This window comes from Equus asinus, chromosome 8 (genome assembly GCF_041296235.1).
Source record: "Equus asinus isolate D_3611 breed Donkey chromosome 8, EquAss-T2T_v2, whole genome shotgun sequence".
NCBI lineage: Eukaryota > Metazoa > Chordata > Mammalia > Perissodactyla > Equidae > Equus > Equus asinus.
Genome location: NC_091797.1, coordinates 44925378 through 44939938, shown reverse-complemented (window position 1 = coordinate 44939938; position 14561 = coordinate 44925378). Strand labels below are relative to the sequence as shown.

At 40.8% G+C, this 14561-nt stretch overlaps 1 protein-coding gene across 1 annotated transcript; it reads left to right on the top strand.

Moving 5' to 3' along the window:
• Positions 1-8540: 8540 nt before the first annotated feature.
• Positions 8541-8921, top strand: LOC106837835 (histone H2B type 1-L). The gene has a single exon (XM_044777052.2). The coding sequence runs from the start codon at positions 8541-8543 to the stop codon at positions 8919-8921; it is 381 nt and encodes a 126-aa protein (XP_044632987.1).
• Positions 8922-14561: the final 5640 nt, after the last annotated feature.

Sequence of the window (14561 nt, the reverse complement as noted above, 5' to 3'; positions counted from 1 at the left end):
AATTTCAATGAGTAAGTAGATTGACTTAATTCATATAAGGATTTTCCCCCGATGATCATATCAATAGCAATTAAAATCATTTTAGGGGCTGGCTCCATGGCCGAGTGGTTAAGTTTGCACGCTCCACTGCGGCAGCCCAGGGTTCGGATCCTGGGCATGGACATGGCACTGCTCGTCAGGCCACGTTGAGGCAGCGTCCCACATCCCACAACCAGAAGGACCTGCAACTAAGATATACAACTATGTATGGGGGATTTGGGAAGATAAAGCAGAAAAAAAATAAAAAAATAAAATCATTTTAAAAGATTAATGATTGTGATGAGTAAAGAGACCAAGTTAATTCACTTTTTTAAAGAAAACTTCTCTGACACACCTATAGAAGTGGTAGGAAAAGCCCATTTTAAAATGTATATCAAGACAGAGCAGGGAAGGCTGGCCCAGTGGTGTAGTGAGTAAGTTCACAGGCTCTGCTTCGGTGACCCGGGGTTCACAGGTTCAGATTCCAGGCATGGACCTGCACATTGCTCATTAAGCTGTGCTGTGGTGGTGCCCCATGTACAAAACAGAGGAAAATTGGCAACAGATGTTAGCTCATGGCCAATCTTTCTCACCAAAAAACAAAAAACAAAAAAGAGCAGGTGGTAGATATCTTATATACATTACATTTTATATTTACCAACATATTTCTCTAATTTCTCGCTATTCTTTCTTCTTGCCTTTAATACTGTCCTTTGGGTTCAGTTTCTGTCTTTAATTCCTTTGTTTCTTTGTGTGAGGATATGTGAGATGCAAAATCTCTGACAAATTATGTATCTAAAAATGTCTTTATCTCTTCCTTGCTTTTGAATGCTGATTTTGCTGGTCCTAAAACTCAGGGTGGAAAGTATTTTCTCTCAGCACTCTAAAGATATTATTCATTATTTTCTAGAATCTATCGTTACTGCTGCCATTCTAACTGACTTTCCGTGGTATATTAAAGATTTTATGTTTTTCCTTTTTCTCCCCAAAGCCCCCCAGTACATAGTTGTATATTCTTCGTTGTGGGTCCTTCTAGTTGTGGCATGTGGGACGCTGCCTCAGCGTGGTCTGATGAGTGGTGCTATGTCTGCACCCAGGATTCGAACCAGCGAAACACCAGGCCACATGCAGCGCAGCACGTGAACTTAACCACTCGACCACGGGGCCAGCCCTCCATGGTATATTATCCTATTTTTCTCTCTGTTAGATTTTCTTTTACTTTTTTTTTAAATTTAAGATTTTCTTTTACTTTTAAAAATATGTATTATGCAGCTCCATTGCAATGTCTAGGTCTGAAATTGTTTTCTTTATTCATTAGGTCTAACAATTTCAATTCTAGAAAAAGTGTAAACATTAAAAAATAAACAGCAGACCAAACTCTGATCAGATCAAATTTTTCAGATTAGTTGAGAACAGGTGCTTAAAACTAATTCACCATCTCTGAGATACCTTCCCCATCTCACCCTCACTGCCACTACCTTACCTCCTCTGCTCATGCATCTTTATTGGCTCCTTTAGATTCATCCTCTGCCTTCTACACCTACTCTGTGTCCTAGAAGGCTGATCTCTGCACTATATCAGACAACTGTCTTTACCCTTTGGATTCTTGTTGGTTATGGGAGGCACCAGTAGGAGATCTGAGAGTGGAGGAAAAAGGAGAGCAAAGTATTTATTTTGCTTGGTCCCCTCCCTACAAAAAAGTAGGTAGCAACTAGATTTCTCTAGCAAAAGCCACAGCTCTTGTTGGGCAGCCTCTCCTATGGTTACTGCTCTCTTCAGAGTCTGCACTTCTCTTGCCTCTTCTAAACTAGAGGGAGTAAAGGCCCAAGGTCCTTCTCCATTCTTTGTTGGTATCCCTTAACCCTGTCACAACTTTGTAAATAGTCCCTTTATTAAACTCTCTTAAATCATACTATGGTGGACACAGAGATGAGATCATTCTTCAAGAAAAGACTCGCTGCTCAACTATGAGGAGTGTGGTTATCCAACAGCCTCTAGTGGTGAGCTTCATCAGGGTCCACTTCAGCTTCCAAGCTAAGGTCACCCTTTTCTTAGGGCAGCTCCTGGTCAGTGACTGAGCAAGGCATTGGTCAAGGGCCTGGTCATTTCCCCCCAGTTCAGAACTCGTTCGATGGGCAGTTTGTCACAAAGCTCCTATTGGGCTGCTGGAGGCTTCATCAGATCTGCCTTGCCCAACCTTGAGTCCTTTTATAAGCGCCAATTCCCAGTGGCTCTAGTGTACTCCTAACTGTCTCAGTGTCTGCCTCCTGAAGAACCTCAACTGTGACACACCCCTTTTGAGTGAACCATGTTTTTCCTGCTGGAACCCTAATACTCAGTTATGTTAGATATATAATGTATTGTATATCTATTTATACATATTACATATTTATGTACATTATCTATTTTTATATTATTATGTTATGTTATTGCTCTTTTCATTTAAAAAGCCCTTTGATTTCCTTTGTAGATGGGAATCAGATGTTTGCTGTGAAAGGTGAATCACTTTTCTTGAGTTTCCATTAACACTTGTTTAAAAACTCACAAAGTTCTCTTTTATGTTGACATCTTCTCTCTAAACATTGCTGGATTCATGAATGAGTTTCTGTGCCTCTAGAGACAGGCTGAGGCAAAAAATAAAAAAGAGATGGTGAGTCTTTGAGATGAGATGTTGTCAGTGAACATGGAACTGTCAACATCAGCTGTAGCTGAAATCAGAGACTGAAGGAGATGTTGCACAGGGCATGTAAGCCAGAAAGTAACCAGCTAATGGAGGATCTCAGGGAGGTAACTAGTAATACCATGAGAAAGCCATTTCTGACAAGATGACAAGCAGATAATCTAGTTCATAAGTGTGTGACTTGAGCAGCACCCTAGAGGACGGGGTGAAAATCTGTGGAGTAATCACCTCACAACAACCACACTAGACGACATGAGGTGACTTAAAGTTCACCCTGCTGGGTAAAAACTGATCAGAAGCAAAAACACTCACAGACTTCATACTATAGCTGATGATTACCGTGAGAATTTTCTCTATGGTTGTTCAAATGATGCAGATGTTAAATTTTTTTTAGGGGGTTCAGAATTCCCCAATAAACACAAGAAGGAGCCTATGGTTCACCAAAAGATAAGACCATATTTATAAAATTCTCTAAAGAAAACAAATATATCAAAATTTGAAAAATTATGTTCCCCTAAACCCAATTCTTATATCTTTATTGGCCCGAGAATCTAGAGACAAGTTCTAAATCCTGTAAGTAACATTTAATTCCTAACTGCTCTCTGAAATTACAGTCTTTCTCCTTTGTTACTTCCAACACCTGGAATCTGTTTGCTGCAATACTAGGGTTTGATAAAATATGTGCGCTGACTGTGTGCTATCTCCTGCTTAGCTGTCTTCAGAATCCATCCTTGGGAAAACCTGACTACTCAGAGTTGTTGTGTACTCTTCTTGCTTTGCTCACATCATCCTTTCATCATGTCTGCCTCAGTGTGGGGAGTGAGGCTGGAAGGTGGAAAACTTTTAGGGATAAAGGCAAATTAATGAATGGGTTTAAGAAAGTCACACGATCAAGAAAGATCATTTTGACTTTAGAATAGAGGATGGATTCTGGTGGAGTCTGATGGCAGGGAGGAGACTGTCTGGGAATCTACTGCATTCGTCCTGACTTGAGACAATTAGGATAAGAGGTAAGAAAGTGGTGGGGACTGATTGGAAGGAGGGATATTAAAGGGAAAATTAACAAGTTTTGAGTGTTTGCTGTGTGCCTGCTACTAAGGCAAGTGATTTTACATATACTCTCTCACATACTCCTCCCAGCAACACATTTTACTGAGGATTAAATTGAGATTGAATCATGACTTATAAGGTAATTACCAACCTTAGTAATGACAGGTTCAGTTGAATCATGGGGACAGAAATAGTCACCTGAGGAGAATAGATGAGGGAATGCTGAGGCAGAGAATATAGACTTCTACCAGAATGAGGCTTGGCTGCATGATATGGAAGGAGGGAAATAAAGAGAGGGTGCACATTTGAGGGGAAACATTTTAATAGCTTTTTCTTTTTCTTTTCTTCTTTATCTCCCCAAATCCCCCCATACGTATTTGTATATCTTAGTTGCAGGTGGTTCTGGTTGTGGCATGTGGGATGCCGCCTCAACGTGGCCTGACGAGCGGTGCCATGTCTGCGCCCAGGATCTGAATCGGCAAAATCCTGGGCCACCACAGTGGAGCGTGCTAACTTAATCACTCGGCCACGGGGCTGGCCCCAGAGGGGAAATATTTTAATAATATATCAGGGACTAGGACATGTTTATGACCTGAAACAGGGGAGTCAATGAAGAAGGAAAAAAGGAAATTCTAGAGAAAGGGAGAGATAAAAGGTAGGACCAGCTTTTGGAAGGGGTAAGAGGAAGTGAGGCTCAGAAAGTAGCTTTGATCAAGAGAAGTAAAACTTTCCTATTCCTTCATTCTCTAACAAAAAGTCATTTAGAGTCTACACTATTCTAGTTATGGGTGGAAAGCAATGTACAAAACCAGACGAAGTCCCTGTCCACAAGGAACATTCTAGTAAGGACAGGAAAAAAACTACAGTATGCCAAGATTTGATTCATAATATGGTGAACAAGAAGAGGAAGAAAAAGGCTATTGTACGTGTGTGAGGATGGAGGCGGAGATGGGAGGGGAGTGTGTACTATTTTCCATAAGGTGACCAAGAAAGGCTATGTACGTGGTGACTCTGTTAAGATGAATCCTTATCGGCCCTCTGAAGAAAATGAGGGTGAATGCCTATGTGCGATATGTTAGGGAAGAATATTCCAGGCACAGAAAACAAGTGCAAAAGCTCTCAAGTAGAAAGTGCATGGCATTTGAGGAGCAGCAAGGTCAGTGATCAGAGAGGTAAAGGGAATCCAGATCCTACGGGGCTTTGTGGGCCACTGCAAGTACCTTGGCTTTTGTTTTAAAGAAGATAAGAAGCTATTGCAGAGTTTCGAGCATAGCGGTGACATACATGGCTTGAGTTTATAAAAGATCACTGAGTTGTACCACATATACGTAATATTTTTCCAATAATTACATGTCAATTTTTAAAGTTAATTTTGAATTCTTTAGAGTTAAGTAGAATTAAAAAATTTAGTTTTGCACCAGCACCGGTCACACTTTGAGTGCTCAATAGCCACACGTGGCTAGTGGGAACTATATTGGATGGCACAGCTCTAGCCTATGAACTTGAATTCACAAACCAATCCTACTTTAATTTGTAAATCCAGCACCTCAGAGATTAAAATAAATTTGTTAAATGGACAAAAAAATAGTTATTTTCAAATAATTACTAGGAAATCTTTAATTATCTACTCACAAATAATTTACTCACATAAATGAAAGAGACAACACTTAGAATGTCAGTTATAAAAAGGTCAAAATAGATTTTAATAGAGCAATGGAGATAAAAACAGAGAGAGTGGGAAGAGTATATCCTGTTGTTTTTCATTTTGGGTGGACTAATTAGCCTGTTGATAGCAAAAAGGTCAGTCTGGGCAGTATGCCTATCAAGCAAGCTGTCTGGGGGTATCACAGAAAATATAGTTGTTATAGGCTCCCCAAGAGGCTCTGCAAGCTTATGGTGCAATTGTAGGATGGGTTCTCGCTGTAATATGTGCCTGTATCCTTCCATTAGCACCTCCAGCTCAGTTAGGCCAGGTGTGCAGCAATTCCCTCAATGGAGTTTCTCATTCTCACTGATTATATGCCTTAGGTTCATTCAATGAATCATTCATATGCTAAGTGGCTACTAAATGCCAGGCAGTCTCCCAGGCTCCTCTTTGGAGACAAAGATAAGGGTGCTCTGTCCCTGATCTGAAAAAGGATCAAATAATTAGGCAGTAACACAAGGAAAACCATCTTGTCATAAGAAGCTATCGATCAACTGTTATGGAAGATAAATATTTCAGAAAGTTCCTTTTACATATATCTGAGAGAAATGTATGCCCATCTACACCAGGAAACACGCGCAAGAAAGTTCACAACAATATTGATCTCAATGACCCCAAAGAGACACAATACAAATGTCTATAGAAATAAATTAGGCAAACCAATGCCATTATTTAGCAGTAAAAATGATCGTATTGTAGTAACGTCTATCAATATGAATAAATCTCAAAAACATAAGCTTGAATAAAAAAATCATAAAATAATATACAGAGTAAGATTTCATGTATGGGAAGATAAAAATAGGTAAAATTAAACAATTTTCAATTTACAGATCCATACTTAAATATTGAAACTATAAAGAAAAGTGAACGATTAACACAAATGTAAGATCGTGGTTTAGCTATGACAGTGTGTGGGTGGGTGGAGAGATTGAACTGGGGAGAGTTATACTGGGACTACTAAATTACTAATGATATACTAGTTCTTAAACTGAGTTTTGAGTACTAGGTATTTGTTTTACTATTCTTGTTTATGTTGTGTAAACCCTTTTGTATGGATGATGTATTTTACCTTAAAAATTTTAAATATCTCTTTAATCAGAAATAAGGAATCTCAGGTCCACTGGGTAGTTTTGCCGTTTTTAAAATTTCCTTTATCTTTTTCTTGTTTACCTGCCATCCCACCATTTTTGTTCAAATAGATGTAAAAGTTCAGACGTTTTAAAGTCTTTATCAGGAATTTTAAAATTATGAATAGCAATGCTAATTCATTAAAATCAGTTATGGGTCTCAATACTCCTATTTTACCAGTTGAACATATGATACGACTAGTTCTCATTAACCTGGCTTCTTCTTCCCGTGTCTTGTAGTTGAAGGTTGCATCACTGGATCCCTCTTTGTGGTTTCCTTTCTGTATGTATAGTTTGAGTATCTCCAAGATACTAGCTCATCCTCTTCAGGTAAATTTCTTTCTCTTTTTGCCCCACTCTTCCCCTCCACCTCTTCTTCTATTGTGTCTATTTTTTTTTTCCTTTCCTTCTGCCACTTTTTCCTTAATCCAGTTTTAATTTGCTTTCTCATTTTTCTCTCTCCATGGACTAGGTATATTCTAGAACCAAAGCTTTTTCATTTTCAACAATCTCTTTTAGTCACTAAAGAAACGCTCTGTTTCCCACGTTTTTAAAATTAGAAGAAACAACAAACTTTTCTCCTTTTTTCTACAACAGCAGTCCACCAGGGCAGTCTTCTGATGAAGGGTCCATACTCAAGCCACACTCTACCTAAATCATCATCCCATCTCCACACTTTACATGTCATGGGATTGGGGGAAAGACCGCTTGCCTCTGGTTCTCTCGTTTCCTTTTCTGTAAAAAGGGAAAAAAAAAAAGGTAATACTCAGATAGGGTTTTTATGATTAAATAAATGAATACATATAAAGCAAGTTACCTGTTATTCTGTGCATGGCTACATTGGCTAAATTGGGAATAAGGAAGAAATAAAGAAGTCAAAAAATTCTTCAGATTTCCTTTTCAATACCGAAGAGAGAAAGACAAATTAACTATTTCGTGTAACAAAGATAGGACATCATAAACTCTGGAGTGCGCTCTTGTTTGCGAGCCTTCCTGCAGTAGTTGCCCGGGATTTACTGTGCGCATGCGCGGGAGGATGGGGGCGGGGGGGACAGAAGGGTGGGAGTGGGGGATGGGAAAGAGGCGGGGAAGAGTTAGGAAAAAAAGGCAAATTCAGGGAGGATACGTCTGTCTTTAGAAAGGAAAAATGAGAATGGAAGAACTAGCTAAGAAGCTGGTTTCAGCCAAAGATGGTGATAATAACAATAATAAATTAAAAATAAAGCTGTTGAACACATGGTTCTTCGATTTTATTATTATTTTTTAATCTTTTCACTAGTTAGACTGAAGAACTATTTCTGATCCTCCTCTGTGGCTAAACTGGGTATGATTCGATCCTTTCCAGTACAAAGGATTGTAGCCATATCGTCTAAGAAATTCTTTCCTTTCTTATCTCCCTTCAAGACATCTTATTTTGCTTTCTGTGGTTTTATTCCTTGCCCTTAATTTTCAGGCTGCATTTCTGCATTCTGTTTACAGTGGGAAATACTGTTCTCGAAATTGTCTGGATAACTGCAGATCGCCTATTTCTTCTCTGTTCTTCGTTTCCCTCTCATTGGTTTAGAATCCAGGTTCAAATGGAAAGGGGCAGCTTTTCCAGGACTGGTAAACGGGCCAACCAAAGCGGAGACGTAACAGTGCCATGAGTTTTGCCTCATGGCATTTCAAAATACAGAAGACAACAACTTGTAGTTTTTTAAATTAATCAACAAACTAACCTGAATTGTTACACATTAGTCCTAATTTACTATAAAATAGGTTTCTAGATTAAAATAGCTGGTCTCCTGGAAAACTGCTCTCAGGATATGACCAATGGGAGAGCAGGTCGTGGCCTCATGAAAAATGAGCGAATCAGCGGTTGCAAAACCAAGTCCTCATTTGCATAACCTTGTCTACAAATAGGCCCGATTCAGCAACACCGACGCCATTTTCTTTTTTCTCGGAGAAAGCAAAACTTAGTATGCCTGAGCTAGCGAAGTCCGCTCCGGCCCCGAAAAAGGGTTCCAAGAAGGCGGTGACCAAGGCCCAGAAGAAGGACGGCAAGAAGCGCAAGCGCAGCCGCAAGGAGAGCTACTCGGTCTACGTGTACAAGGTGCTGAAGCAGGTCCACCCCGACACCGGCATCTCGTCCAAGGCCATGGGCATCATGAACTCGTTCGTCAATGACATTTTTGAGCGCATCGCGGGCGAGGCGTCGCGCCTGGCGCATTACAACAAGCGCTCGACCATCACCTCCAGGGAGATCCAGACGGCCGTGCGCCTGCTGCTGCCCGGGGAGCTGGCCAAGCACGCCGTGTCGGAGGGCACCAAGGCCGTCACCAAGTACACCAGCTCCAAGTAAACTTGCCAAGTAAGCGTCTTTGCATCTAACCCTAAAGGCTCTTTTAAGAGCCACTCAAGTTTTCACAATGAGAGCTGCACACTAGCTTATACTGTCTTCTATTAGCGTTACTAGTAACGCTTGAGAAAGCCACTGCACATGCTTGTTAAAGTCGTGATGTCCAAGGGTTCCCAGCAGCGTATGCTAACGCAGACCGAAAACAGCTAGTGCTGACCTCCCAAGCCCGTGGAGCTCCTGGTCACCTTTTTAAAATTTGCTCAGCTCAAGTACTGGGTTGGCTGGTGGCGGCGCTTCATGAAGCCTCCAAAACGGCTGTGAAATCTGTAGTGTCCGTTTTATATAAAGCGTCACTCTCTAGCGTCTGAGTGGCTACGGTAACATTTGAAAATTCCACTCTCTTAAAGTGGAACTTCATCTTTGTGTGACGCCCCCGGTTCTTAATGTTAGGGTCTAATTCTCTCCTATCAACTCTCCCTTTTCCCAGCCCTTTGCCTAGGGCCTTTAGAGACTTGGTTAAGCATTTTATGTGAGGCTTTGTTTTGTTTTACAAATGTATTATGTTGGGTGGCTGAGGATCTCCAGAAAGGGAACAGTAATTACCAATTTTTAATTTTGCTTTATCTCTTTATTTCCTAGACTTTAAAAAAGCGCTCATCATTACTTTTTTTTTCCCCCATGGAGAATACAGTCCTCTCCCCGCTCTCCTCCTGACTGGGTTTCACAAACAAGACCTGCAAAAACAATTCTGAATACTCACCCGCCTCAGTCTCACTAGTGTGGCCACGTAATATAAAAATTGGCTCGGCAACCTCCAAACCGTCCTTTTCTGTCGCTTGCGAGTTCCCTTTGCAGTCCATGTTGCTATCCTGTCTCCAGCTCTCCTCACCCTGCTCAGTTCAGTAACTGAGGATCCATCGTAGTGAAGAAGAGAGGTGCCCAGGGCAGATCAGAACTTAGAGACGAAGAAGAAATGTGGAAGTAGGAGATGCTTTTTAAAGTTTGGATGCCGGACACTGAGGTCTGGAAGTTTACGGTTTGTAACCACATAATGCCAAAGAGACTAAACCCTGAAACATAAACAGCAAAACTTCTCTTCTTCCCTCGTTTCCCTGGAAACTGTAAGGTAGAGAATCCTTCCGAAAGATGAGAAAGGTTTGGGTTGGTGGCTCCTCACCCATAAAGGGAACTACCAGATCCACCCACGAATTGCTGTCATTGTCCTTGAGAAATACTCGTAGCTGGCCTTGCGGGCCAGTCTATCTGGTCTCCCCTCTATTTGCTCAAAAAGGTAAAGTAAGTACAAGGATACAAAAATGATTTGTTTTCAGGTTACCAAATTATAATTGCACTTCCACTTTTTCTGGTCACCTTGATTTTAGTTTGAGATAATACTGAAACTCCTCCATCCATAAGGACTCTAGTTTCCATTCCAGCGTCACCGTGGTTTTTAAAAAAGCACACCTGATTATGTGTTGTCCCTGCTCAGAGCCTTTCAGTGATCCTTCACTGCTCAAAATCAAAAATCTGTGCTATGGCCTCAAGCCCTAACTCTCGAACCCAACCTCAGAGGATTCTTTGTCTCTTTTTTGTTTTCTCTTTCTCCATTTTTTGGTTTAGGGTGTGTATGTTTGTGTTTTCACAGTTTGGGGACAAACTGTGAACCACTTCAGCTAACATGCCTTTATATTTTTTCCCTGCCTGAAATGCCCCTGATTCCACATCCATCTCCAACACACACACAGAGTTTATTAATCAACAACTCACATTGCAGCTTAATCACCACGTTATTGGGGAAGCTGGTCTCCACTATGAAAGGCTCTCACAGTCCCAGAGAACTGGAACACTGGCTGTATATCCAGTCCCAAACTAATCATTAGTAAGGGACATGAGACCCTTAGGACTGGTGTGGTTGAATCAGGACCCGATCCCTGAGACCAGAGAGGAACTCTGCCTTCCCTGGAGCACAAGGAAGGAGGGAAGATGAAACCTGAACAAAACTGAAGCTGTATTAGAAAGGAATGAGCATAAATGGCCTTTGGTAAGGCACCTGTACTTCCTGATACAAGGGCCTTCTAGGCAGACAGAAGGAGCATCCACTAGGTTCATTCATATTCAAGTGCCAAGCACCAACTTATATATTGAAGAAATAGAGTTCTCAAACTTGAGTGTGCATCAGAATCACCTGGAGGGCTTGTTAGAGGACAAATTGCTGGTCCCACTCCCAGGGTTTCTGTTTCATTAGTTCTGGGGGCATCTGAGAACTTGGCTTTCCAAAACGTTCCCAGCAGATACAGATGCTGCTTATCTGGTACTATGCTGATAGATGGTGAAGAACAAACTAACCAAAGCCCCTGCCCACGTGGAACTTTCTTTGTGGTAAAGATGAGTTGATGGTATAAGATGGTAAAGGGTCTGGATGTCAAACAATGAAGGTTAGATTTTGTAGACAACAAAAAGTTGTAGAGGCCTTTTGAGCAGGGCCTGACACAATTGGCTCTAGCGTTAAGGCGTCTCTGGTGGCAGGAGACTAGGTGAATTGGAGGGAAATGTACTGATGGATGCGAACAAAGGCCCAAGTCAGAGAAATGGCAGCAAGAATGAAGCAGCGGATACGTACGAGAGATCAGAGAGCAGTTGAAGCAGTTCCATTCAGTATTTTGTCAAATATTGATTGGATTTCCTCTGTGCAAGGTGTTAAGATATAGCAGTGAGCCAGACAGACAAGAGGCTGCTCTTCTGGAGCTGATATTCTGGTGGGAGGAAAGAGAAAGTATACAGGATAACTCAGCGAGATAACTTCAAATAGAGAGGGGTTCTGAGTGCTATGAAATTATTTGAAATAAAACCCGGTGCCATGATAGCGACTAAGTTACACTTTAGATAAGAGAACCAACAACCTAGGGAATAAAAGTTCCAGGCCTGGGGAACTGTTGGTGGAAAAAACACTGGGGCAGGGAGGAGTTTGTGCTAAGAAATAGAAGACCTGTGTGCTAGGAGATTAGCAAGCAAAGGTAAAGTACTATGAGGATGAAGCTGGGGATTAAAGAGGTCACTGAATATGTTGAGCCCTATAGGCCAAAAGAAGGAACCCAGATTCTTATCGAGTTATGGGAAACTATCAGAATTTTTAAGCATTTCGGTTGCTATATGAGGAAGGGATTTTATTGAATTAAAAGAGGAAAGAACTGAAAGGTGATTGCAATAATGCTAGTGAAATTATTAGATTTAGAAGAAAGTCCAAAGAATTTATTGATGAATTGGATTTTGGGGGTGAAGAAACAAGTAGCTAACATTTCTTGAGCCCTTTATATGTTTAGGAAACTGTGCCAAGCTCTCTAACCTTTGCAAAGGTTAACTCCCTTCATCCTTTCAATATCTACATTGTCTAGATACAAGTATCCTCTCCTTTTAACTGACTGGGAAGTCAGCAGTATGAGGCTGGGGTGAGACCCAGGCATTGTGCCTCCAGAGGTTATATGCTTATCCACTACCCCACAGTTCTGCTAAAGTTCTTGGGTGTATGATCAAGAATTCTAGGAGAGGGGAATGGCCCCGTGGCCAAGTGGTTTAGTTCACGTGCTCCTCTTCGGAGGCCCAAGCTTTCGCCAGTTCGGATCCCGGCCATAGACATGGCACTGCTCGTCAAGCCATACTAAGGCAGTGTCCCACACAGCACAACCAGAGGGACGTACAACTGGAATATAGAAATATGTACTGGGGGACTTTGGGGAGAAGAAGAAGAAGAAAAAAGATTGGCAATAGATGTTAGCTTAAGTGTCAATCTTTAAAAAAAAAAAAAAAGAATTCTAGGAGAGGATGAGGTTTCCGAGACTGGGACATGACAGTTTGTAAATTGTCTTGAGCATTCCATTGAAGATGTCAAGTGCATAGTTGGATATGTGAATATGGAATTTAGAGGCAACATGGGGACGGGACATATAAGTTTTGAAAATTTTGGAAATAGATATTTTAATATTTTCAGTATGGCATGAAATTGGAGATTAGCCATGGAGAAACGGTAAAGTGAGTTTATCATAGAAGCACTCCAAACTTTAGAAAGGAGACAGCTAAAGAGTCTAAATAGTGACAAGTGATCTTGGGAAAATAACAGGAGAGTGAAGTCACAGAAATCGAGAAAATAAAATGTTTCAAGGAGGAAGATTTGACCAAGCCGGTGTGACGTCTAGTAGGATGAGAGTAGACGTGAGCTTTGGATATAGTAAACGGAACTCACTGGGAATTTGGGCTACAGGTACTAATGGGCAAACTGGACATCATCTAGGACACCTTCAGGACTCATGATTATTTCCTCTTCCCTGGTAAAAACTTCACTTAGAGCTGTACCCCATGTCCCCATTATGTTGTTACCCTCTCTCTGGCGCCATCATATCTGTTTGATGCAGGCACCTGCCCAGCTGGATCAATCAGATTCACTTTCCTAGAAACTCGGAAAAGGGACTGAAGAGAAAGACAGGCCTGAGTGGTCAGCAATTCCTTAAGTGTTGTCAGTAAACTTGTCTTTCAAGAGAGTATTTTATTTGGCTTAAATTCTGTGGAATTGGTGTTTTATGTTTGCATCCCAAAGAACTTTCATTAACACACTTGCAACTTCTTAAGAATATATGTAAACTTATATGTGTTGAACACTTGCTATGGTCATATTATTTATCCTATATTGTCTCACTCAGTCCTCACAAAATATGAAGTTTCTTCTACATTGCAGATAATGGAACAGTGGTTAGTAATTTGCCACCGACTACAAAGATAGAAAATGGCAGTTCGGAACTTCAAGTGTTATGTCTTCATGGTTCAAATGCCACATTCTTTTCCTCTGAGCCTCTCTAATATCATGAGAAATAATAATAGCAATAACAGTAACAACAATAGCCAAAACATAGAGCATTTACCATGTGCCATGCACTTGTCAAAATGCTTAACACATATTTAATTTTATTCACCCCCAAATCTGTAAGATAGGTACTACAGTTATCTTCATTTTACACATGAGGAAACGGAGGCACAGAGATAAGTGATTTAACCAAAGACACAAAGACAAAGAGTAAACATCCCTCTGTACAAGGTTTCTGTTTCCTTTTTATCTCGAAGAGGGGGATTGGAAAAGTTTCTTACAAACTTAATATACGATTTGCTCAATGATGTAGACAATTAAATATTTAGGCCTTGCTACATATTTACTATCAATGGAAGGCAAGTTCAAAGTGAGATTCAGTAAATTTGAGCCTTTGAGAATCAAAATTTTTTCAGAATGAGCTATCTATCTTGCATTCTGAGTTATAAAATAAATGTTAGAACTTGATCTAATTTCTCAAGAAGATACAGGTCCACTGCACACAGGGAATAAATGGCAACAAATTTACTCTTGTTCAATGTTTTCTTTATGCATTATGTCTGCTCTTTTCTCTCTGTCCTTAAATTTTGCACCTCTACACCTCAGACTCTGAAATCCTAGACTCCAGGTTGGTGACAGGCCTCCATGGAGCCCTGGGAATTCCCTGAATGAGCCTCAGAGGGTAAATGAGCCCCAGGAAATGTCTATGTCCATATGTGTATTTTTAAACAGATTCTCAAAGGAGTTTTTGATCCACATATTGTTAAGAACTACTCTCCTAAGGGGAGAGA